General features: G+C 43.9%; 2 protein-coding genes across 2 annotated transcripts in view; one reads left to right on the top strand and one right to left on the bottom strand.

The window, feature by feature from the left end:
* Window positions 1-25,063, top strand: part of T265_06852 (hypothetical protein) — a gene marked incomplete at both ends in the record, with an annotated part of 57,510 nt that overhangs the window by 3,418 nt on the left and 29,029 nt on the right. Inside the window, one exon of the mRNA XM_009172234.1 lies at window positions 1,344-1,408. Coding sequence (XP_009170498.1) covers window positions 1,344-1,408 — 65 coding nt within the window. The remainder of the gene's footprint in view (window positions 1-1,343; window positions 1,409-25,063) is intronic.
* The window catches only part of T265_06853 (hypothetical protein), a gene marked incomplete at both ends in the record, with an annotated part of 34,540 nt that continues 17,522 nt past the window's right edge, over window positions 8,046-25,063 (bottom strand). The window contains 2 exons of the mRNA XM_009172235.1: window positions 8,046-8,182; window positions 16,086-16,293. Coding sequence (XP_009170499.1) covers window positions 8,133-8,182; window positions 16,086-16,293 — 258 coding nt within the window. The remainder of the gene's footprint in view (window positions 8,183-16,085; window positions 16,294-25,063) is intronic.

The following is a 25,063-nucleotide window of genomic DNA, read 5'->3' as shown; positions in this document are numbered from 1 at the left end:
ATCCGCGGATACAGCGTGACCACATTCCTTCGTTCCTATTAGACTTCCTGTGCTCTTAGCGGGTGATTTCCTAGTCAACAAGGCTCGAGTCTGGGTTCGCAGCGAATCAACAATAACGTTTTTTTGACGCTGCTCATGACCACGGATCCATGGATTTGTTGTTGGGATTTTGATTCACCTGGAAGGCACAAGCAAAAATAGTATAGCATCGGCCTTTTGATTTCGTATCGGTGCACAGTAAGCTTGTCAGCACCGTGACTTACGGAAACACCCCAAAATGACTTTCAATTGATCGTGAATGCGGCGTGTACAATTGTCCGAAGATTGCCACTCCGGCATCAGCTACCCGAAATGAGGAAAACAGCGGTGTACCCTAATCTTGGAGACCTTACTTAGTCCATACCTCCTGTCGGCCAAACCTTGTTCACACAAGAAGTAAGCGATTACTGGGTTGTTCAGCTGTAGCACCATTTGGGTGCTTATCTTCCATGCCACCAGAAGGAAGTGCGAGGGCTTGGATTCTGCCAGTTTGCTTAGGTGTGGGCAGGAAAATTCGACAATCAGAGCTTGAGTTTGAACGACAGCCATCTAGCCCATCGGATGGAGCTGTGTGACCAACCCATCTATCGGCCTCCTAGCCAAATAACCATGTTCAACGACAGGTTCGTATGTACCGCATTTCATGATGGGTTTTTCGAATCGCGTTTCACAGAACTATTCCGGATTACCGGACCCTGTTCGCAGAATGCGTTAATACTTTTCTCGCCACGCTGTATAAGGTTATTCTCGTCCCTCCTCATTGTCACGTTTCCTCAGGCTTTTTACTGCTTTCTCTTGGGACACTGCTAATTCTTTCCTGTGGTCTTGGTCTTACCGGAGGCTGCGTTCGCGTTCTCGCTCTGTATTTCCACCTGCCAACCATCAAATATATGCGAATGATTTTGGGATGCCCGTGACTATAAAATTTCGCACACTTCTGGTGATACATCCATACATATTTAGCATACCCATGTTCCACAAATATCGGTTATTTTGTCGTCATAATTGTGTAGCATACCAAATGAGCGAACAGGCAGCCGATAACAGCTGACAATTTCTTGCTCGCGATTTTCCAACTGAGTTCATTGTAAGTAAGCTCAATTAGGGAGCAACTTCAATCTCGTAATCCCACCTGAGATTCAGCTGTCCTAGATGTAGGCCGGGAAGTGAGTCTTCATGATTTTATGCATATTGGGTGAGTCGTCTATTGTTTATATTATCGGCTTTATCAGCTCATTTTTCTTTAGCATGTCGCCCAATTGGTATTTCTTTGACGAATTTTTTTTTGAACCTTACTTGTTCAGTACCTTCTTCCGCAATTCAGTCTTCTTCGCATGCAGATGTGAATCTTTCCGTGTGGTTTCCTAACGTAGGCAAGACATATCCCACATAACTGATTAAACTTTCAAGTGTTCCTGAGTAGTACGAAGCACGTTATTACCTTTACGTGGATTTCGCCTTGCATTTCATTTGCGTGTGGAAAAAGCAACAACTAGAGACGGGATGACTCGGTATACGTTGGATAGCCCCCAGTCATGAGTGTATTTTTATTTTGAGTCATGATGGCCTGACCACCAGTTTTAAAGTATCCAGATAATGCTTGTTTTCCAGAGCTCACCTGCCACAAAATATTTGAGAAAATTCGGGTCACCTTTCAAAACAGTGCGCATGGAAGCACACTGAATGAAAGACAAATATTGGAGAACGACTTTTGGGTTTTGCATTCTTGTTTGATGAGCAGTGGCCCTCATGCACGAGGATTTTGATTGCTATTCTTACTTGCTTTGGCGTGCAAAAATAACGAAAGATTACACCGGCTGATCAGCAAAAGCGCACTTGAAAACACGCACTGAGATGGTGATCAAGAAAAAGTTATTTCCCGTTTGATGCAGCGTTTTGAGCTCACATTGGAATTTCTTGACCATTTCGGGTCGACCTCAGATTTGATTTGACCCAATAAGCTACATGTTCTGCGTGCTGAGTTGCGTTTTTTAGAACGCCATGTTTTTACCTGTTTGTGAAAATTGCGGGCTAATCATTGGCTTACTACGTTAGTGGCGTAAGCTTGGTGGACTTAGCACGTCAGTCTATCACAGGTACAGAGGTAAGTAACAAACTTCAGTGGGGTCAGCAGAACCGTCTTTTTCTCACTGGTCAGCATAAAGTCATAGGTTTTCTGAGATGCAGATGTGGGACATTTTTTCCGATGATTCTTATAGGCGTCATTTGAACGATTGTTAAACATAATCTCAGGTATTGGACAAGGGCTGCGCTCTATTTGTTGCAAGCCCTTGAGAGCAAAACAGAGATATTATCACGAGCGTGTGGCAGACTAGGACCTTATCAGCGTGTTCGGATAAATTAACAAGCAAAGTAACCAATGCAAAATCACAAAATCACAATAGGAAAGGAATGAGTAGTCAACTGGGGACTCACGAATGTGTAGATCCAATAGTCCACTACACCGATCCAAATGCTGTAACTGGCTGTGAAAGGAAATATTCACGGTAGAAAAATTATTCACGGCTAAAAAATGTCACAGGGATTTATTGTGACGTTCAACAGTTGACACAAACACAGAGATTTAGTCCCACTGGTTCAGCAGTCAACAAACAGCTCAATGGAGCATAAACGCACTCGTTCAGCAAGACGTCAGCAGGTCGCACCGGAAAATTGTGTATTCGTAACATTAAAACATACTTCATGATACAATGTGAACGACAATTACAAAGTGTGGTTTAAGTTCATGAAGAATGGTAAATGTGACAACGGATTACAGACACTACAAGCGATTGTTACATGATGCGCTTGGCTTGACTAACACACCAGTGGTTTAGCGGACGTCGAGGGAAAACCTGATGATACCCCGTATGCAGTACAAACCTTGTCGTAGACAGGGTCAGAATGATTTCCCAGGTGTTTCTGATGACCTCACACAGGAACCAAATAAAAAACTCTGACAGGTGGATGAGGTTCAGTACATGCCAGCAGTGCATATGATGGACCATTAGGCAAAAGCACCAGTCAGAGCTTCACGGTTCGCAGGAATGATAAAATGCTCGCAAGAGTTTTATTTCTAGGTGCAAATATTTGGGATGTTCGGAAATCTGTGGAGAAGCTGGGTGATAATGAAACTTTTGCCTTGATTCCGTGACTGTAGTTTGAAGTGGCTGCTCTGCGGTTGTCGCCATGATTTGAACCAGCTACCCTTTCTTTGTTCTTCGGGCAAGGAGTTCGGCTGGTTTTCCGGCTGAAGAGTCACTACCGGATATGCTTTTAGAACAAGCCACGATTTGATTGCCGCTTTCCTAGTTGGTTCGTACCTTGCTGATCGGCATGGGCAACGGCCATTCTGCCACGAAGTCAACCCTGTCTTTGACGTGGTACGGTAGCAACAACTGTAGCCAGCCTGTTCGCAAGTGAGTAGTGGTGTTTCGCAATTCAGCTCAAATGGACAAGCACTCGTGCCTTGCACTTTGTTTAGCTCTTAAGAGAATCCATGAAGTAGTCCTACTAGTTTGACAGGTACCCGTTGCCGCAGGCTTGATTGAAACCAGCGTATCGTGTACATAGACTTTATGCTGAATTTCCGCTTGCGTCGTCTCAGTGAGTAAGTTAACAAGGGTACTCGTGTCATCGAGACAACATCAACTGGGTGACATGCAGATACTCGTTCTTCTGTAGCACAAACCTAACCCGTCACTACAACTCAATCATTAAACACCGTAATAGATAGGCTAAAGGCCGTTTTCGGTCGTAAAAATACTAAAGTTCAGATTTCGGCCAAGTATGGTTCAAAGGCACTCTCACACTCTATGCGAGCGTGAAGCACTGTAACATTCTAACGAAAGTTTACAGCCAGATACAACGAATATGGTGTCAAAAATCCAGCATTTCTGATAGAATGTGGTGAGTGACTATTTATGGTTGCTCAAAGGCCTACTCGTCCGAGATCACGATGCACTATTTGCAAAGGTAAACAAAAATCAGGTCAAAAGATATTCAAACAAAACCACGTAATTGGTAGGCAGAACTGTCAGGCTGGCATCGACAGACAGAGTTTCGTCTACACAGACATTTACACGCTTATCTATAGATTTATTGTCTTGATATGGCCATTGGAAATGCACTCACTGTTTTGCTAGGTCTGGAAAAACAAAAAGGACTGCGTTGAGACAGTTTGGGGCTGTGAATTCTGCTCAACATGTGTGACAACCGTGATCGGGGTATTTCTCAGTGTGCATGATTTATTCTAAGGTCTCTACCTCCTGGTTGGTTGCTCAGTGTAGACCATCGCCTTCAGCGTGCCAAGGGTTGCTAAATGAACACGAACAATGGGCCATATATAGTGTGTTCAGTGTGTAGGACACTGAAGTGCAGAACGCAAGCGGCTGAATAAGCTGGTATCTGTCGGCAACAATGTGGGCAGAGTGCACTTACGAGGGCTTCATCACTATAGGCAACACGATGGACAAATTCAACTGGTTATCGGTAGTTTTTTGACGAGTATACTCACAGAAGTGCCAAGATTTATACGACTGCATGCCTTTTGCGGATATTAACAAAGGAACAGGTGCGCCCACCGCACCCATCGCACGGGTCCTGCACTTTGGCTTGAAAAATCTGCGCGGTCGCTGTGTACCAGCGTGCTTTTGCAAGACTGTGCAGCTGCATCCGAGATGGAGGTTTTGCCAATTAGATAAGCGAAACTTTACAGATTAATAGATTGTCACAGTGACATTATGATCCTGTAGCTTTGAAAAAGGTACATCAACAAAATTCAGCGATCAGTTGACCCTCGTTGTTATAGAGAAAGTTTAAATATTGCTGACCAAGATTTTGGGTCATTTATACTGGGGATAAAGTTTCACATCATAGGCCTGCAACTCACCTTAACGCCACCCAGCGTGATTTCAAGGTTGGTTGTGACTTTATAGAACTTCACCTGCATTACTGTATTCCAAATTGAAATCAGAGTAGGGAACTGGCTGGGTGTCTCTTGGCGTACTGAGGCCGATCGAAAATGCTTTGAGATCCTTGTATAAACAACCCTACTCAAGTAGTCGAAAGTAATCTTTTCCAGATAGCTGGCTCATGAAAGGATGCCTATGGGAGCATACAGATCTCACCGTAAACAAATCTCTCGAACATCAGGGTACAGTAATTGCCTTTAGGCTTACTCTGCATGGTAAAGCCGTGGCAGTGAAAACGAACCCCGATTCTCAGCATCGCGGTGAGTATGCGCAGAAAAGGGGAAGTTAGAACCGGATGCTAGTCAGCCAGTGAAGTGCACCTCTCGTGTTTGAATGAGATAAGATAAGTAGACGGTGCAGCACAAATCGAGTTTCCGCGTGAAACAAAGGAGTGAAGGGAGCTGTACCAAGTTTTGTGGTAACCATTACCGGGGGTTGACTACCCGATGTGCGAAATACCACTTCTGAATACTAAAAGCTCAACCCTTATTTCCTGCACTTTTTACGTCCTACCAACGCTTTGATGTCGCTTAGGTCAAATATATTTTTTCTTTGTTCTGAGATTGTTCCGAATGTACCAGCCTTATAGAAGGAACAGCTGAAGACGCTTGCGTATCTCTATAGTCTATCCAGACCGTATGCTCACTTATTGATCGTTAGTTGCATCGTTCTTAGTTGAAGTACCCGTGGTTGAAAGTATAATATTAGGCACAATCTTACATGGGCACGGCATAGAGAATCCATAAATCTAGGTAACGGCTACTGTTGACCACTCATGACACGTTGAGCGGCAGTCGTAAATTATACAGCTTCTTCTTTATGTTACCTCCAAATGCTCGGGTCCTTTAAATTCGGGTAGCTGGAGCTCGTAGAATCAGATTGCCAAATGTTGCGCCTGGACTCACTCTTGTATGGTGGCCAAATAAAAGTTGTGAGTTGGTTGTTGGTAGTGTGAGAAGTTGTTGGTAGTGTTGTTGGTAGTTGGTGGTGTGAGATCTGGGAATTTTGTTTGGAGATTTCGACCTTAAGTGAGGCCACTCTATGCTGAAAAGCCGAGAAGTAATGTACAGCTGTTCCATCCTCACTGAGAATCACCAGCAGCGTGCAGTTCACGAAACCGCGTGATTGAAGGATGAGCGACGAGTTAACCACACTGCTGATCAGCCGCTCGTGGTCGAACGCTTTGGTTTTCGAACTATTATCCAGAAGGTCGCGGGTTCCACACTCTCCGCAGTTTCATGAGATACTCAATAAAGATGAAACAGCCGTACGATGCTCCTCAGCACTTACAACCCTTGGTGCTGGGCGAAGGAGGTGCGGGAAAAACGGTGCGAATTACTAGAGATTTACTCATAAACAAGAGCTATCTAGACGATAGGCGCAATTTTATGTACGTAGCTAACAAATAACGAGGTGTGAGTACTAGTGCAGTCGGGTAGCACAAAGCTTATTTTCTAGTGGTGAAGCAAATGTGAATAAGACGCTCAGTTATGGAGAGGACAGAGATTAAGGGACCCTGTCAAACAACCGTCCCAAACCACAGAACAAGAGTTCACACACTGTGGAGTTGGAGGGCTTTTTCCAGACTGAAATCACCAAGAAAAATAAATTGTTGCATGGCAATGTGCTTGACGTAAACCTCCAGAGAAGAAGCTTAGTTGAATAAGGCTTTGCGACGGAAAGGACATCAGACAGGCTAACAAAACGTTCAACTCCATGTCAGATAACTTGGGGAGGAACTGACAGTATGAACGTCACAGCCAGGCACAGGGAAGGTCATGTGGACCCATCCTCGAAGGCGGATAACACTAGCGGCACCCATACGTTTCGTAACAATCATCGTTCTGCCATACAAATTTTACCCACCTCTAGGTTTCTGCTGTTCTAAATTAGGCATAGAAACCGCATTTTTCGGTGAGTCTTAAAGGAACGTGCATAGAAAAGACCCCAGCCAACTTAGCTTGCTGCACTGGATACGAGCTTTGAGTGAATTTCCATCTGCTTCAGAAAACACCCGGCCCCTAATCGCCTAGTCCAGAATTTTCTGATTCAACTCGATTCCTGCTAAAATTTTCTGGCATCCGTCGTCGGAGATTCGAAGATATCTTCGTTTCTCTACGAGAGGTGGCTGAGTTTCGCGGCCGTTCAACAAAATAGCCAACATTTCATAATGATATACGCGTCTTGTGAGACCGAAAACGCGTTTTCGGTGCCACAGGCGCCGCAGATTGGTGGAAGCAATTGAAAACTTAGAGATTCATGCGCCTACTTTAGCTGCCACGTTACTACCGAAGATAATGCAGTCGGTAAAATACATATAGCTTTCCACAACGGGTAGTATCGCTTGTTGAACTCCCAGAGGCATGCTTAGTGACTCAACCTCCCGCGGCACGGTGCTGCTCTACTTGAGCATGGAGGTTCGTTCACTTAAACCAAACGGGGAAAAATGACTGGTCCAAAAATTATCTCATGACAAGGAAAAACACAATATCCCAAGACAAGGCAACTGGGCGGATCAACTGAATTAGTAACCCACCGCATGTCGTTTCGGTCTAGCGCGATACAGTTCTAGTCTGTGACCGCTTTTATGCGTCAGCTGAAGTCTAAATGTGGAATTTGTCGCCTTGTGCGATCCCCGTTATCATTTCTGAGCACGGAATTTATAACACTACAGAAATGGTGTTATATCATCAATAATCGACTGAACAGGCAACCATACAAATAGACACACAGCCATACGATCTTCTGTCGCCTGTTTCCAGATGAATAGACCCTAGAAACGGCTACCTTGCCACTTTCCATTGGAAGCAATATCGTCTGTTATTGTTAGGAGCGTTTGGAAGAATATCACGCGTCGACAAAAAAACAACACCTTGAATTCACGCAGATCTATAATGACAGCATAAATATAAGCGAGCATTGATCTTAAAAATCAAGAAGAATGAGGGATTCTGAAGTTACACGTAATCGTTGATTCGTCTTTGAAGAACAGTGTCAAAGATATTCCAAAGGGCTTTGCTAAGCAACCAGTGGTTTGATGCATAAGTCATGGAACAGAGCACACAGTCGACAGGAAAGGGACATAAAAAGAAGAAATGAACAAGAAATTTTGATGAATGATCAGTTCAACTCCACTTTGATTGTGTTGTCCTTTGCGGTGTAGTGATAGCCTGTGGAAAGGAAGAATCAGTTTGAACAGAAGTAAACTTTACTTATGGACAGAAGACATTTAAACTTCCACCTCGCTTTTTCCGTATGGTAAAATAACTAAGTGAACAAACAAATAAAACCCAAAAAAGGAATTCACTGTGACACAACACTCGTAGCTGGACGAGAGTGGAAATGAGACAAGCGGTGAAGACACCAGCTAGACAAAGATTGGAGCGGGCTGTTCTACTGCTGACACCTCCCCAGGTAGTGGGTTTGACAAAGGGTAAAGCAAAAAAATAAACAAACAGAAACCTAGATATATCAACCAGATTGGGGAAATCAAACGTGCAAATCTGTCGTTTGGAGGGCACGTGCTGTTTTCTTGGTAAGGATGATACGTTGTTCGTAATGGGCTGATCATTGGGGAATCCATCAAAATCCAAAAGAACACAATTGCATATGCGTGAAGCTGGGGGAGAGGCATGCAGACGATTTCGTTCGGTTCCTCTCATAGTATGTGTGGTAACGGCGCCAAAGAAGGATAAGGTACCCGAAGACAAACGCGACAGGCAAAGAACAGTAACAGTTGGCGAAACGAAAGTCTGAAGTAGATTGCTCAAGTATTAAAAAGGTCATGCACTGAACACATTTAACAAAACTATCAAATATCAAACCTGTCACAGCCAGGACTGGAGCACATGCAGAGTCGAAAATTCTGACATACCTGCAAAGAAACTCACCGGTTCTTTAGACTTATCGCAACAACGTTTGTATTTCTGAATCAGCTGGATCTGGTCCTTTAAATTGAAGAGCACGAACAGGACTGAGAATTCGAACCCACCGATTGAGACATTCGGATGAGAATGCCGTTTAGAATGTTGCGTCTCCTACTGAACGGATCTGTCTTACACAGACACGGAAAACGGTCTTGCTAGTTTTCGTGACCATTGTGCTAGCATGTAGTTCCAATTCTGACTCGGACTTTACAGGCTGTGCACAAGCGGTACATCACTGATTGGATCATACAAACTACAAGAGTGAATATTGAGCGGCCAGCAGAAGTACACGTGATGAAAGCACAAATACCCAAATGAGATAGCCTCGGCATGCGTGCAGTTGTTTGGCCCGAAAGGACACGGACCAAGCACCAGGTCCTCGATGTGGGTAGTAGTCACCGAGAAATGAACCCAATCATAGGAGCAGTTGTAGTGTTTCGGTTTCTTAAGGCACATGACCTGATTTGGTTGGCTACCGAGTAGATAATCAGTCAAACTTCCGCTATTCGTGCTAACATTTTCAACTGTAACAGTATGAATCTGCACACGGGTCAATTACAAGGACAAATGAATGGTAATCATCCACCGTAGACGGGACAAATCTGCTGGAAACTACTGGCATACATGACTTGATCTGTTTGAGTAGGGAACTCATACCTCGTACACCTCAGCAATAAATGAAAAAAGATGTGACGAACGCAGTTCTCTGTCAAAACACAATAGGATGTGTCCAGTCGGGTAGAATGACGGTTGAGGAAGCGAACCAGTTAATCATACCACTGCGACAACATTAGAAAACTCATGAACCAGTCAGAGTTTCTCTGTTTAGCATGCGTGTTGTTATAGACTATCGGTTCGCATTGCCTCAACCCTATGTCTGATTAGTATGAAACACTCGAATGTAATCGGAAAGATTCCAGAGGGCCTGTTTATGATACAAAAACTGACCAGAATTCCAAGAGAAGTTGATGTAATTTTCTACTGGGAAAGGTAAAGAAAAATCGCTACAGCACCCAACATCGACGGTACATCAGCGTTGTAAACTAATGTTTCACTGTTGTACAACCATCATTTGTTTGAAAGCTTTGTTAGGAGCAAAAGGAATGAGAGAGGAAACGCACCCGGGGCTGGGCTACTGTGAACCTCTGTGGTGCTTACACCTCCACACAATATGGATCGACACCGAAAACAACCAAATACAGCAGTCAACCAAACACAGGGACCCTAGAGGGTGAATCACATAGCACAAGCTTCTCGTGATCACTTCTATACCCTGTAATTGGCATCCTGATGTGTGCGAACGAGAATCCGGGCTGCTGAGAAAGTGTTCGAACATTGCATTGAAGTATAAGTGTCGTCGGATAAACTGACCAGCGTCACTTCAGTGCATGGCAAGTGTCCTGATCGAGTAGTACTCCAGAAGGATTGGTGCCCCCCATAGTGTTTCTGTTTTAGGTACACAACTGTGGGATACATTGCGATTCGTTCTAACACTGAGTGCTGTACTTTCATCATCAACATCATGACATCAGTGTTCAACACCGATGCTTCACTGCCGTATGGTTAGTTGTGGATATTATGTTTGTACTAGGGCTGGGATACTGCCAGAGCGCCCACATTTAGACAGGAGGACGAGTAGGGTCCTCAATCAAAGCCTTTGTCTCAAAGCCTAACCGCAAGGCAGCGATGTTTGACGGAACAAGTTGCCACATGTTCCAACCCTCAACCTGGAGGGCCAGGAAACTGTGTTCGTCAGACCTCTAACCATTGACCAGCCTGGTATGAGAGACTCTGTGAGTGTCACGGGGACACTCCCCATTATAGTTTAATGGATCGCTAAGGTGCGCGAACCGTCACACCATGGTAAGGTTCAGTCTCTTCGTGACAGGCACTGTACTTTACACTGAGCGACATCCATAAAACAAGTCGCACTGCGCTGAAAACCGTCTTTAAAGGAGATTCAAAACCGAGAGCTGTCAAATGAAACAAACTTTAACTCCTCGAGGTCTAGTCATATGTCCCTCCATTGGTATTCATTTCTAAATCAGAACCTATCTGTAAGAAACCCAATACCATGCCTTCTCCTGAATTGCTCTTCGGCTTGTGCTGGTCTCCACATACCAGGTGTCGCACGCTACAAGAACCCGGCAAGGTTAAATGTCTGTTTAAAGTATGCAAACTATTCATCGTGACCTAAATTCCTCCTTTTATAAAGGATACACTCATTTTACACCAGAGCTGCTGCTATAGTTTAAGTGAAATCATTTCTTCTTCTAAATCCGTCCGTGGTGCTGTTCAGTTCAGAACTGTTTATCCCATTGCTATCTTTCACCTGATAACCCGTAGACTTTCTTGTCATCAAGCGTCTCTCGTATTATTTCGCCGTTAATGCTATACTGGGAGTTTGTGGACTCATTTTTCCCCGTACGGTTGTTCAATCTTCCAGAATGCAGTCAACCCTCTTCAGAAGTTTTCCCATCGGTTGTAAAACTTGACTCTTTGTGTCATCCTTTTTCTTAAAACAGCCCTCTGTGACATTCTATTTCACTAATCTGATGTGATTCTCAGTTCTCAGATTCAGTATTCGTCATAAAGGAGTTGGAGATTGCATTGGCAAAGTTTGTAAATATACTGTACGTGTAAGTCTTTGGCTCTTCGGTGATCCGTTGGTGCCATAAATAAGAACCGTTATGCCTTTAGATGTGCAGCTCCGTAGAAGTGGAGGGAATAGAACACCGTCTGGAAAGGATACAAGCTCCAGCAATGCTGTCTGACCACCTGGGACCATGACCACATTGGCCAACATGGGTTACTCTACAGCTCACAATTGTCCAACCTCGCAGGAACTGCACACTGTGTTGTATGGTAACGAGATAATGTTTTCGTCAACTAATGTTTCAGCACGCCAGCTGGTGTACGTGAATCCATTGTGGCATCACTTCGGTCTTAGTAGATCGAACGGAAGCCACCATGCTGGTTTGGTTGAATGCTACTGCATACATCGTAATTTTCCGGAAGTAGTATGGAGAAGACGATCAAGAAACAGCGCTGCCCTGGTAAAACCTGCCATCCACGATCGGCATGACTTCGAAGTCGTTGGAACACCCGGTTCCCAACCGAATTTCCCGTCAGCTACCTGGTTGTTGAAGCTGAAGGTGCAACTGCATAAACCGACCACTTTTCACTCAGTCTACCTATTTTCTATCGATTACCTATTAAATGATCAACTAAGGATGTACGAAAATGAGGTAATGACAACAATAACTACAGTCGTCGTGAAGGAAAATGGCACGTAACTCAAAAGATCCTCTGTATCATAACGTTTCAGACGTGGTGAATGTTGACAAGAGGGTTAGCATACAATTAAGTGGTGCCAGCTAGATGTCAGTATGATAAAACTAAAGCTGGGTGGCCCTGAAAATGAACAACTGTAGCACTATTAGGAACAACAGATGATCGTCACCTCAGGATGGAACAACTTAACGGTAGGGTCTCATGTGCATGCGAAGGGTGATCGGCACCATAGGTTGACGGTGAATATTTAGCCACGTAGAAAGAGTAATTCAGAACAAGTAACAAGATAAGAGCCTAATGAATAGCCTGCTCAAATGAGGCGGAAGGACATTTTTCTCTTTAAATTCTTCGCAAAAAAGAGTTCATCAATGATATTACGTTTCTAAGTATAATTAGGGACCATAAATGAAGTTCACGCATTTGGCGTTACACTTCACATATAGAAATTCTCCTGCCATTCCAAATACGAGACCGTTACGTAACTGATTTGTAAAAGGTCATCGCTTCGTAAACAAGGATCTCTTTTAACCGATGAAAGGACTTACAAAACACAAAAAAACTAGGTCACACTGTAGATAAAGCTCCAAATGTGAGCAAGTGGCTGACTACGGTCAAATGGTGTGGTACTGTAGGTGCCATGTATGTTCAAAGTTTCAAGTCTTGGTTAGAAACGTATGAGATCAGTTTGTTGTAAGACTAGACAATGAAGATACAAACCGATTCCATATGACCCACCAAAAAGAGCACCTTCGGTAAGCAATCCGAACAAAGTTCACAAAACCCGGTGTCACGGTGACTACTGATTACATTCACTTTGATTAGACAGTTTATGTGGTTGTACCAGTACAATGTTGAATATTTCCTTGTCTCATTCAGACTGAGCTCTTCTGCAAGCCGGCCGGGGGACGGTGGACCAGGTTGAGGAGAGTCTTTCGGACTAATATCACTACGCTATTTCAGTGGTATTTCCTCAAACTTATCTCGTTCAACTTTAACACTCCTTCAGTACATAACGGCCATGCCATCTGAAGGAAGCATGAGGGCTGAGATGCTGTCTGGTTGCCCGAGGCTAGACAACAGCAGCCAAGATGCCGCGGTTGGATTCAAACCACGGACCTTGTGGTTAGTAAATTCGGGCTACCGAGCTCTAATACCTACCCAGTAACACATAAAGACAGATTTCCAACTGTTTGTGACAGCGAGCTGCGAACTACTAGACACATGATAGTACTTTCTATAATCGCCCATTCTGAGGTCATCTGGCAAATGACTTTTGTTCTCACAAGTTGGTGTCAAAAAAAGCAAATTACCCCAAGCAGAATATGTTCAGCCACATCCTCTGGACTCTACAATGGTGGGTCTCATCTAGGGATAAAGCCGTTTGAGGAATCGACGCATAAAACAAAGGAGGGCAGGAATTCAAGAGTTAAGAGGCTAGAATTACGAGTCCAATGAAGTGTGAGGTTGCAAGCACGGATGTCAATTCGGATTCAACCTGACTGTAACGATGATTTTGGGCAAAACTGGACGGACCGAGAGATGAATGATGATTATCTGGGCAGAGACTGAAATTCTAGATTTCAGAGGAACCCATCGTTCAGTTGTAGTGCACTTTGGTGTCTAACTGCTATGCCACCCGAAGGAAGCACGAGGGTTGAGTTATTTCTAGGTTGCCCAAACCCGAACAGGGGAGGTCAAGAGCCAGACGTCGGGTTCGAACCATGGACCCTGCGGTTAGTAAATTAGCGCTGTAACCACTGAGATTTAGTGATAGCAGCGCCAGACGTCGGGTTCGAACCATGGACCCTGCGGTTAGTAAATTAGCGCTGTAACCACTGAGATTTAGCTGATAGCAGCATTAGCTGTTGTTGTTGTTGCTGGTAGTGGTGAGTTCCCGTTTTCCCTAAATAATAGGAAATAACCCTTCAGTTGTAACATTCTTTCGGAGTCTACCTGCAACGCCATCAGAAGAAAGCACGAGCGTTGAGATACTGTCAGGTTGCCCAAGCCTAGACCGGGGTAACCGAGATTCCAAAGTTGAATTCAGACCACAGACCTCCCGGTCAGTAAGTTCGCGTCTTAATCACTATCTAATATTCATAGAATTATGCCACCGATTTCTCCAGAGAGATATCAGTCTAAAACGTTTCGCAGAAATTACATACGTGGAATGTAGTCCAGTGTTGAGTGCAACCAATACCCTAATGGACGAAGTAATGGTGTAAACACAGTTTTTTACCTGTGTGACGGTGATACTGCTGATGAGGGAGGTATGCGAGTAGTATGTTTTCTTGTAAATTAGCTTTGCGTCTCTCGAAAACGGAGATCTGCTGCGAAATTTGCGGAGTCGCTTTGTAGCATTTGCTTGGACTTGAGCAACACTCAATGAATATCCAGGAAAGTTCAGGAAGACGCGTTCAAGAGAAGATGAATGTTCAGTTTTTGTAAATAAAATGCAAATGAGAGTTTTGCTTCCCTGTCCAATAGTCTGTAACTGGTTAGTTGGTACTTTATAATAAGTAATAATAATAATAATAACTCCTTCTTCCTTTTACCTTACCAATTTTCTAACCATTACTTGCTCAGGGATATGGTGTGCACTCATTCATAATGTGTGCGAACTGAACGATGTGTTAACACAAACAGTTGAGAAGTTGGTAAAACCACAAACTCTGGTAAGAAAGAAGTGCGTAGAGCTCGATGATTTGTTGTTGTACGCTAGAGTACAGTAAGATAAGCTACGAATTTAAAGTGGCTTGGCAGCTTGTTACTTCAGTGGGCTTACACGCCCACAGGCGGTGCGATTTAAGCTGCGTGCATAGCTATCTAAGAGAGTCTATGTGAACCGGAACAGTTCCAAGACTATCGATGTGCACCAGTCGTCGCTTGGTGAAAGTTCAAACATTTCTCCGTAAATCAAAACCGGAACAGTTTCTGTCAGCTACCAAACAGACTCCTAATTTAACTGTTGGCAAAGCAGTGCTGTCAAGGATTGCCCAGCTAGTGGAAAGATTGAGGAACGCGTAAGAAGAAGACTGAAGTTTGTCCCCTGAGAATAAAATATGTATCTACAAGGAAAACCGACAACAGCAAAGTTTGCACCGGGCATTACGGAAACTGTCATATGCACAGGCTCCTCGCAAAACGCATCATGACAACAAAGAAGTTATCGTTTTAGAGAAACACCGATTGTGGTTGGGACATTTCTGTGGAATCGAGGAACACAGGATCCACCGATATCATCATCATTGTCAGCTGTAAGAATCGCGTACTTGTCGTACAAAGGTCGCAGCTGCCACGGTTTCCTTCACCGATGATTCGGGGAGGTGGGGTAGGTAGCTGCGCATTGCAGGCGGGAGCTGATAAATTAGTGCGTAAATATAGTACTGTAAATGAACTGTTAAGTGGGAGGATTTGGAAGGGAGCTATGCAGTGAAGGCAATAGCTTAGATGCATGGGCTCAACTGGGCTGTCTGACAATGTCTGTGACCATTGATATGGCCCGTCTCGGGGTCCCCATCCAGGGACCAGTGCCGCTGATTTTGCTAGTAATTGCTTTTATACTTCGCTTCCAAGTCATTGTTCGATTGCCTTTGGCTTTCATCCACCCTTCACGTGGTTGTGCGAAAAGCGTCCCTCTAGGAATTCGGATACATACTGTGTGAACAACTGAATTCCGGGAAAAGAACTCGTGGCAGATAAACCCGTGGTCAAAATGCTAAACACCATAAACATCTATTACGTGAAACAAGAGGCAGAAACCCTCAAAACAGACGGTACGGAGAAAAAATCGAATTGGAAACGTGCAGGAGCTATTGGACTTGATGCCATGGATTAAGATGAATACACTCACCGAGGACAGCCTGAATGACAGAAGTGGAAGAAGCGGCAAATTCCGAATCGTACGAGTCACGGTGACAAAGGCCGGTTCGGCGACGGAACTCGGCCTCAATCATGTCAGCACTCTTACCCTTCGTCTCGGGCATGTAAATATAGAGAAGTATGATGACCACGAGGAGAATGCATGCCGAAGGCAGGAAGGAGTAGAATTCCAAGTATTTCTGTGACGAAATAGGGGGGTTGGGGTGGAGAAGAAAGACAGGTCCTGGTACAAACATACATCTCGCAAAGCTGTTTCGACCCTAGCAGCATTCCACAAGAACATGGATGAGACCAAGCTTTTCCATAACCGCGGGACAGTCCCGAGCGCATACAAATCAATAAATGGTCTCTAAATCCTCCGAGGATTTCATTGAACAATGGAAACAGAATAAAGTCGCCAGCTAAACCCGGATGGACATTCTTAAAGGGTCTCACAAAACAGGAAGCTTCTGTGCCCAGACTGATAGCACCTTCTGATGACCGAAAATTCGCCTGCAAATAGGACACGAATCGGTCCGTCATGTCAAAAAGAAGTCTACAGTAGACTGCATTTGTTCATATAACGTACCCGTCACTCTGGCTCACCACGCTCCTAGGCACGAAATTGACCAAGTCATAGACACAAACCAGTTCGGTCGATCTACAGGTATGTGATAAACCATAAATACTATTGTGGTGATAGACACACGAACAGCAGGGTTGGAATGTGACAACCGTTGTCCGAGAGCGAGAAGAGTCAGTGTGACCTCTCAGTCGCTCAGGCGACAAACAGCGGTTTCAGATCTGACAGCTGCAATAATAGTGGAAATCAATAGTGAAAATTTCTATTCAATTGTGACCTGAAAACATATGGCAACACAGATGTGCTAACGCTCCGACGTTTAAAGCAAGTCATTCGTATGGAAGCAGGCGACTATCGATGAGCGAAAGAATATTTCGAATTGGTCATCACTCAAATGGCATTCATAAAAGCGGCTATTTAGAGGGTTTATCTTTGCAATGCTTTACTAAACTGGCTATGATTTTGAATTCTTCCCAAGAATTCCTAACCTCGCTCAGACTTGAATAAACGAAATTGTCTTGTGTTGGGGACTGTAAAAGGATTCGAACTGGATCACATCACAGGTTACCTATTAGGCCCGGAGAAAGCATGCCCTTTCAGCTGATTATTCCTTCAGCAGCCGATCAATATTCCCACCAGCTTGTTAACCGAATCTCTGGCACTGGAGTGATAAAGGCAGCGAAGTATACTCAATGAAAGCAGATATCCTCACCGCAAACACAGGGGTGTGGGTCTCTAGACCTCTCTGACTAGATTCAGTCAAACGACTTCATGTCAGGATTTAATAGGTTTTATTTACAACACAGAATCGAAAATATCAATGAAAGCATCAATTACAAATTGTCCGTCCTTTTTAATGTGTATTTAAGGTAACATTTGTGGCACATTCGGAAGTGTTCCTGTGATGGACGCTGTGACAGGGTTAATCTGATTACCAGGCCTGAGTATAACTACTAAACATTTCAGTGTGCGTGAACACGCATACACAAAGAATGTCACTTTGTACTGCGAGTGACGTAAGCAGGCGTCAGTTGACTCCGGACAGTTTGCCCAACGTCTTCTGACACGACTTAGTGTAGAGTCATCATCACCCAGAGTGGTATCAAGGTACAACCAGGGCTGGCACATGAAAGAGAAAATTACCAGTCCTGGCGTTCACCAAAAGAACCACGTGATTGCCAGGTCACGGGTTCAGATGGAAATTGCCCTTACATATTCGAAATGTGATGGCGCTGGTAAGGATCACTGTATCAACACAAGAACAATTGCGACAACAGACTTTGATTGGCTGTGTTTAGGCGTTAAACAATTTTTAGGGAAAAAGTCACCGACCTAACGGTATCGTCATTGTGGTGTTAAACAGACATTTGGAAGAATTTAACCAGAGTCAGTTCCAATCTGAGACTAGGATTGGACAGTCGATTACACAACGGTAACCTAAGGCCTGACAAGAGCACGCATGAGGCATCGGTACCAAGCACACATGTAAGGTGTCAGTCGGAGTGACGATACCACTATTCTAAGAGGGTCCAGATGAAGATAGACGTAATTTCAGAAGCGTCACAAAACAAACAAGTATGTAAAACCCTACTGGTCAAATGCATTTCGATTATGTCGAAACCACATAATATGGAGTACCGTGAAGCAATGCAGTCATTAGATGATATGACACTTAAAAAGTGATTGAGCAGCACTCAGGCTATTCCGACATTTTAGATGAAACAGTTTCAGCGGAAGAATAAGGAAATGTCGATGTCGGGCAATTCTTTACTCCTGTATTGTAAGTTAGGCATTGCCAGTAATCATTTTGCGTTAATTCACTGGGCAAGTGAATGTCAGCTGGAGGGTCACGTGAAACGCTATCGACCCATGCTATAAGAGAGGCCAAAGGTTTCAATCTGATGCGACGGACTACAGACAATCCTGACCGTGAAACTGCAGAGCAACAACTTCCGGCTTCTTGAGAAAATGTCAAAAAGTGCTTGGGCCAGTCTTTGTTAGAAAAAGCTCACAGCCAAAATATCAATCCGAAATTTCACGAGCTCTCTTCCGAGTTGTGGGAATTTAAGAGAAACCTTGGGTTGGGTTCACGGGTACGAAGTAAGGGTGAGTATTAAGAAGCTCCTGAAATCAACATGAAAAGGACTTCTGGAATTGAGTATAGGATCATCTGTGTACTTGATTGAAAATTGGACACACGGTGCGTAATTTATATCCTACTTGCGCATGAATCCGTTTCGCCATCCCAATTTTTACAAATTCTACGGGTTTCTCACTCAGGTGTTGAGGACGATACTTGATTGAAAATTGGACACACGGTGCGTAATTTATACCCTACTTGCGCATGAATCCGTTTCGGCCATTCCAGTTTTTACAAATTCTACGGGTTTCTCACTGCGGTGTTGAGGACGGATACATCAAGGTAAGAGTACTGCAACTTGACGTATGACTATAAACCTGGCCAAGTTTGCACAATTTGATGGTCTCAGATGCAAATTTACTTTGCAACGCACCGATCCACCACAGGTCTACTTGCTGCATTTGTCTTGGATCTGAAAGTGACATAAAAATCCGGTGGTTGCCGAAACCTCATGGGCCAAACCTTGTTGCTTTTACCTTTTATCAACGTTTGTCATAACAAAACGAAAGAAATCAGCAACTTGCCTGATCGAACCATTCAAATCAATAGTTACTGCAAGTTAATCACTGATAATAGTCAAATATGGTCATGATATCTTTGTCCAACGATGCTTAAAGCTGGTAAATTTTATATGATATTTTCAAGTTGCGGTTCTTTGCGGTCAGGACTGGCCTCAAGTAGTTCACTTGTACTAACTTTTGTGATGTGCCCCCGGGGGTTGCAGACTGTAGCAGACAATTTTATCACCATATTACAAATGTTACAGAATGAAAGGTCAGTACACATTTGACCTCAGCTACACTACTCCAGTTACATCGGTAATGAAAAGCACTTTTGAGTTAAAAAATAACCGTATAGCCGCCTTGGATTGCGTGCCGCACATACAAAGTAGTAAGCAATTGCGCTGAAATCTCAAACGCAATGAGACTGATATGTCGTCCTAGAATTTTGAAAACCCTCTAAACTACACTGACTCAAAAGATTCATACATCGTAGAAAGCAATCATTCTTTCGAATCCAAGTAAGAAAAGACCGTAGTACTTAGGTGGATGCGAACGTTGCTGGACTGTGCAGACTAACATGAGGTTGTCCAACCATTAAGGAGCGAGAAACAGGTCGGAGAGTCTGTGGTTCGAACCCAATCCTGACTTACCAGGCAGTAGCTCAGATTTCGTGTTTCCTTCGAAACAAATACGTATTGATATCAGGCCATAACTGAACTATTAGATTAGACGACATATATAGGACCGAAATTAGCCACAGTCAATTGAATTCGATTTGAAGCACGTGCCAATCCAGGTATTCTGTTATGCTTAGATGAAACAAGAGAGCATAATTTTTTTTCGAATTTCAGAAGTAATTTCAGCCACAAAGTATGAAAACGTAAAGAGTTTTGTGGGCTTCAAGCAACTGGTTGATGCCTGACCAGGCAGATTAACACCAAACACTCTCAATAGAACAACCAGATAAGTAACTTCGGGATATACAGTCCACCTTCAATACCTTCAGTCACCCTTCAGTGCTACAGTGATGCTGTGGGATATACTGGCTGGAACTCAGCCAGTAAGGCTAACGAGAAGCAGCTTGATAAAGAATCGCGAGTTTCTGCAATGTGAGAAGTCGTATCACAAGGCGATCTAGAGGTAAAGTCGAACTGCGATGGGAGTGTAAGGGCAGTAAGGTGTTTGCTTAAGATGACCAGTGATTCTGCGTTCCTCTAAAAGAGGGGTTGGAAGAAGTCAGTCTCAAAAATCGTACACTCTGATCGCCCAGCATTATTCAATACAGTCAAAATGCTGGGCTGCTCAAAATGCACCTACTGTGTGCAGCTGCATCAAGAATCGTTTATTGCCTGCGCCCTTAGGTGACGCCAAACCCTTGCAGCCAAGTGGATCAGACTGGTTCCGGGAAGAGTATCTCGAGAAAACCGTTACAATAGCTGTCTCGCGGTTTAGGCTTTCAAGTTAGAGGCTAGGGGAAGGGTCCCTGACCGAAATTTCGCGTCTTCCCACTGTCTTATGGACCAAAATTCAGAGTCAAAGGCTCAAGGTGCGGTTCTTCAATCGAAGCACATTCTCCGATCTGAGCAGGCAAGTAGTATCTTTCGTTCACTGACTACTCTCCACACTTCCTTCAACCGAGTCCTTCCGATTCATTTAGCCCCTTTTTCGTATCTAAGCATTTGCACAATAAAACGAAGCAAAATAAACCACTATTGAGTTCAAGGGATCTGTTCCACATTGCAGCTTTCAACTTAAGTACCCTGTGTCAAATTGGACAATAGATTGGCCTTGCTCTGAACTTGTCGTCCCTTTTGACCAATGTAAGTTGTCGCTCAGAAACACGCGCACAATACTCCTTTTCGGTCATAAACCTCAAACCGGTTGGTAAGGACCCAGATTCTTCGCAATTTACATTTTCAGTGTCTGGTCATTCTGATGCAATGGCATGTGGCATCTACGGAGTGGAAACTGTGTCTGGCCCTGGGACTGATGTGCCTTACTGGACTGGACTGCAGTGAACAGGTTCGGTCAGTTTGACTGATTCAGTTAAGATCGATGCATCTAGACGAAGTAAACAGTGTTTGTTTGCTGTGTCACCATACTCTCCGACAGCTCTGAAAAAGGTAGCTTTCATTTTGATTTGTCAAGGCTGTTCCGGTTAGTGAAAAACACAGATATCGTGATCCTGGCAAATGACATGAATGTTCTGGATCGCCGTCTAATTCCTGAGAAAATCCATGTTAGTGGATAAGTTGAGGTTGACGCTCACCGCACAGATAACAAGGAATGAATTCCTCAAATATGTGCTATTTCACTTGCTTTTCGGTGTATAAGTAAGTGTGTGGAACGAACTGAGAGAATACCATTCACCGGGATAGCAATGCACATACCTGAAAACACTGCGTCTGATGGTGCAAGGTTGCCAGCAACCTCAATTGCATGTCTATTCTGTGTGCAATCAGAAAAACGACAAGCCCTTGCTCAGGCCGGCTGGAGTATCAACCACACAGCCGCACTTGTGCAAATAGCTGGATTTGAACACTTATCTCACCTTACTGTGGATTGTGCTTTTGTGTCATTCTGCTCCTCGGGTGTGAACAGACTGGGTTCGAACTTGTACTTTCATGTTCTGACACATTAACACGTGTTCGTTGGCTTTCCACAATCGAATCTATGGGATGTCACTTTCAAACAACAGAACAAGACTACACAGTGATTGAAAACACGCTGTTCTTCAGGTTCTTGCTTCTTACCTTCGGTTTGATGATATGAGTCAACGTTTGGTTTGTCACTTGGGCCAAGTGGCTGTTATGAGAACAATGAGCAAAAGCCGTGAGGGTTAGGTTTATCGGCGATGCCAAAAGAAATATCCTTATGGACCACCGTAGAGTTTGGTGCCTCGTTACTTATGTAGCGACTAGGTCGGCGTTCGGGACATTGACGTGATGGTAGAATTTTCGTCTGTTCAAGTGTGACGACCTTCAAAACTAACCGGTTCAAGTGGGACGTTTTAACCGTTTTATCGCGATAAGCTCGAACAAGCGGAATTGTTCACAAGTGAAGGATGATTTCTGTCCTAGCATCTTTTTGGGAGTCAAGGTTTGCTTTTCTGTTTTGTATATAAGGGGATGCTTGGCCCATTGAACAATGTGCGAATGACGTTTTCTCTGTGCATTCCAGAGAGAGGTGCACAGAAAAACTCAATTTCTGTTCTGGTGACCGGGTTTGAGCTCGGGAGTATTTCACAAACACATGCTCGAAATCTTCACGCACTTTTACGGCCGATTTACTTTCTTCTGAACCCTGCTTTGAAAAACAATTCTCAATCTGATCAAATGGGCCAGATGAGGTGTGTCGATACACATAACAGATTTCTAGGGTGAATATCTTGGAACCAGACGAACTTTCAGACAGTACAGACAAACGGACTGTCGCACGACAAATCAGAGGTGGCTTGCAGCATCAGCATTATTCATTTGAATGAAGATGAATTGCCAGAGAGTTTGAAACTTTGTTAGCACAGTCTGGTAAGACGGAGAATCCAGTATGGTATACTCGTTCCTGGACAAAAACTCGATCGACATGTGCCGTATGTGGTGAGTGCAGGTAGATTAAACCAGGTAGTCAAACAAAGGGCGTACGGATGGTTAAAGTGCGGGACTTACAGCAGCCAGCTAAACACTATTGGATGGACAATCACGTGTTATCAAGGTCGGTATTCACATAACACTAGACAAAAAGCAAAAGTCACTATAATTTCCATTCACATTCCATTTTGAAGAAAACAACTGTGCTGATCAAAACCAATGGCCTAAGATACACCTGACCCAGAAAACAGTTGATAAAGGCAGTAGTCTTACTGACAGTATAGTGAGAACAACTCACAGCTAGCTCGCTTAGACCACCAAAGAGTCTGCCGCAACAAGAATCTTTCCATAGAATATATGACTGGACTGAAAACTGGGTTCTGTTGTAGGCATTAATTCATACCTACGTAGTTGACTAAGTCACCTCGGTTAGATACATCTCAGTAAGCTAACCAATGCTGAAAACCAAGTAAACGGGCACAAAGTAATCCGACCTCTCTGGACCCTTGGACAGCAACAGTATATTCACACAATGTCTATGGTGGGTCAGTCGACAAAGATCTAAAGATCGGCTGCTCTGAGAGACCGTTGCCACCAAGTCTAAGCAACTGGCATTCCTCAAAGCAACAATCCCTGACACAACTGGAGAACAACTTGTTGACCGAAGGATCAAGTGAATGAAATGCTTAGAGAGTGATTTCACAGGAAAAGTACCAAAATCTATTCTGCCTGACTATGAGGAAACCAAAAGATTCGGCAAATACTCCGAGTTGCATACGAGTTTGGTTTCCACGGGAGACTCAACTGAACCGAAACTCCAGTTTGTACCGGTCGAGGAGTTTTCAGCAGCCCCATAAGTAGTGATGTTTTCAGTCAAAACCACGGGGTTATTTGGCTGAATGCATTCAGTAACTGCCGTGAAAATGGCAGTAAGCTGAGAACCACGCCCACCTCTGTCTTCAACTGGATCCAAACTACTTGGTGAGGAAACTGCATCAAACGCTGTATCTAGCCACCTACTCTGTCTATGAGAAACCAACGCAGTGCATCAGTGTCAATACTGATATGATTTATGATGATGGCCATGATAACAGCCAACAGATTTATCCACCCACTTTGCGCAGGCGACGCTTTGACACGGTCGAAACATCACACGTAGTTTAAATATCAATGCGTGAAATAATGTCGACGGAGCAGCTCTTTTGTTAGCCCGTTTGCCAGGCTTTTTTTTAAATGCGAGTATTCTTTGTCATAGACCAAGCACAAGTGCGCAAAACGATTGGAGCATAGAGGTGCCCACGTACACTTGGTGGTGGAAGTTTTTGAATCCCTGTCGCTACATTGTTTGGCTGCTCATAGGTTTTCCAAAATGCGACCAGATGTCACCGTTACAAAGGGTATCTAGGATCAGAAATCAACACTGAAACATTCACAGATTTAAGTCGCCCTGTAAGGGAAGGCTGAAAAGCATCCGCAATCCGAAAAAACCTGGTTATTTCGCTGGGACATCAACGGCTGATCAACCGCCTCCCTCTACAGGAAACCCGGAAAGAGTAAGGAATTAACAGAAACGGTTCAGTCACAGAGGAGTCAAATCCAGGATGTTTATTGCACGACTTCCACAATCTTCCGTCTGTTAGAAAAAATACCTGTCGGAATCAACTGGAAAATGTTCGGGACCGATTGGGAAATCATCGTTTCAGAGGGGTTTGGTATAAATCCACCGATTGTTTACCAAACCCCTCTGAAACAATACCTGTAAGAATGTCTTCTCAGTGCCCCTTAAACGATATGAACCGTATTCTTGGTGAGTGCCGATGCAGCAACTAAGAGAAATCAAAGGTTGATAGGTAGTAAACTGCACCGGCATGTGAATTCCTTTTTGCTTCTGTCTAGGCATCAATAACACTTACTCTATGTTACATGAAAATAATGTGTAAAAAGGTGACAAAGATGAACGACCTGAGCTTTTATAGATCAGCCGTCGGTAGACTATAACTTACTTACTGGAGTCAGTCATCCGAGACAAGGTTAGACTTAACGACGAAGCGGATAAAATAGCGACTGCAGGGTTATTTTCTACTCAATATTCGCAACCACCCCTCCGGAGGTCTGGGCTTACCGGATAACCGAGCAAGTGATCTACTCCGACTGCAG

This window comes from Opisthorchis viverrini (assembly GCF_000715545.1).
Source record: "Opisthorchis viverrini unplaced genomic scaffold opera_v5_148, whole genome shotgun sequence".
Lineage (NCBI taxonomy): Eukaryota > Metazoa > Platyhelminthes > Trematoda > Opisthorchiida > Opisthorchiidae > Opisthorchis > Opisthorchis viverrini.
The sequence above is the reverse complement of the archived record's forward strand: the minus strand, read 5'-3'. Positions and strand labels throughout refer to the sequence as shown.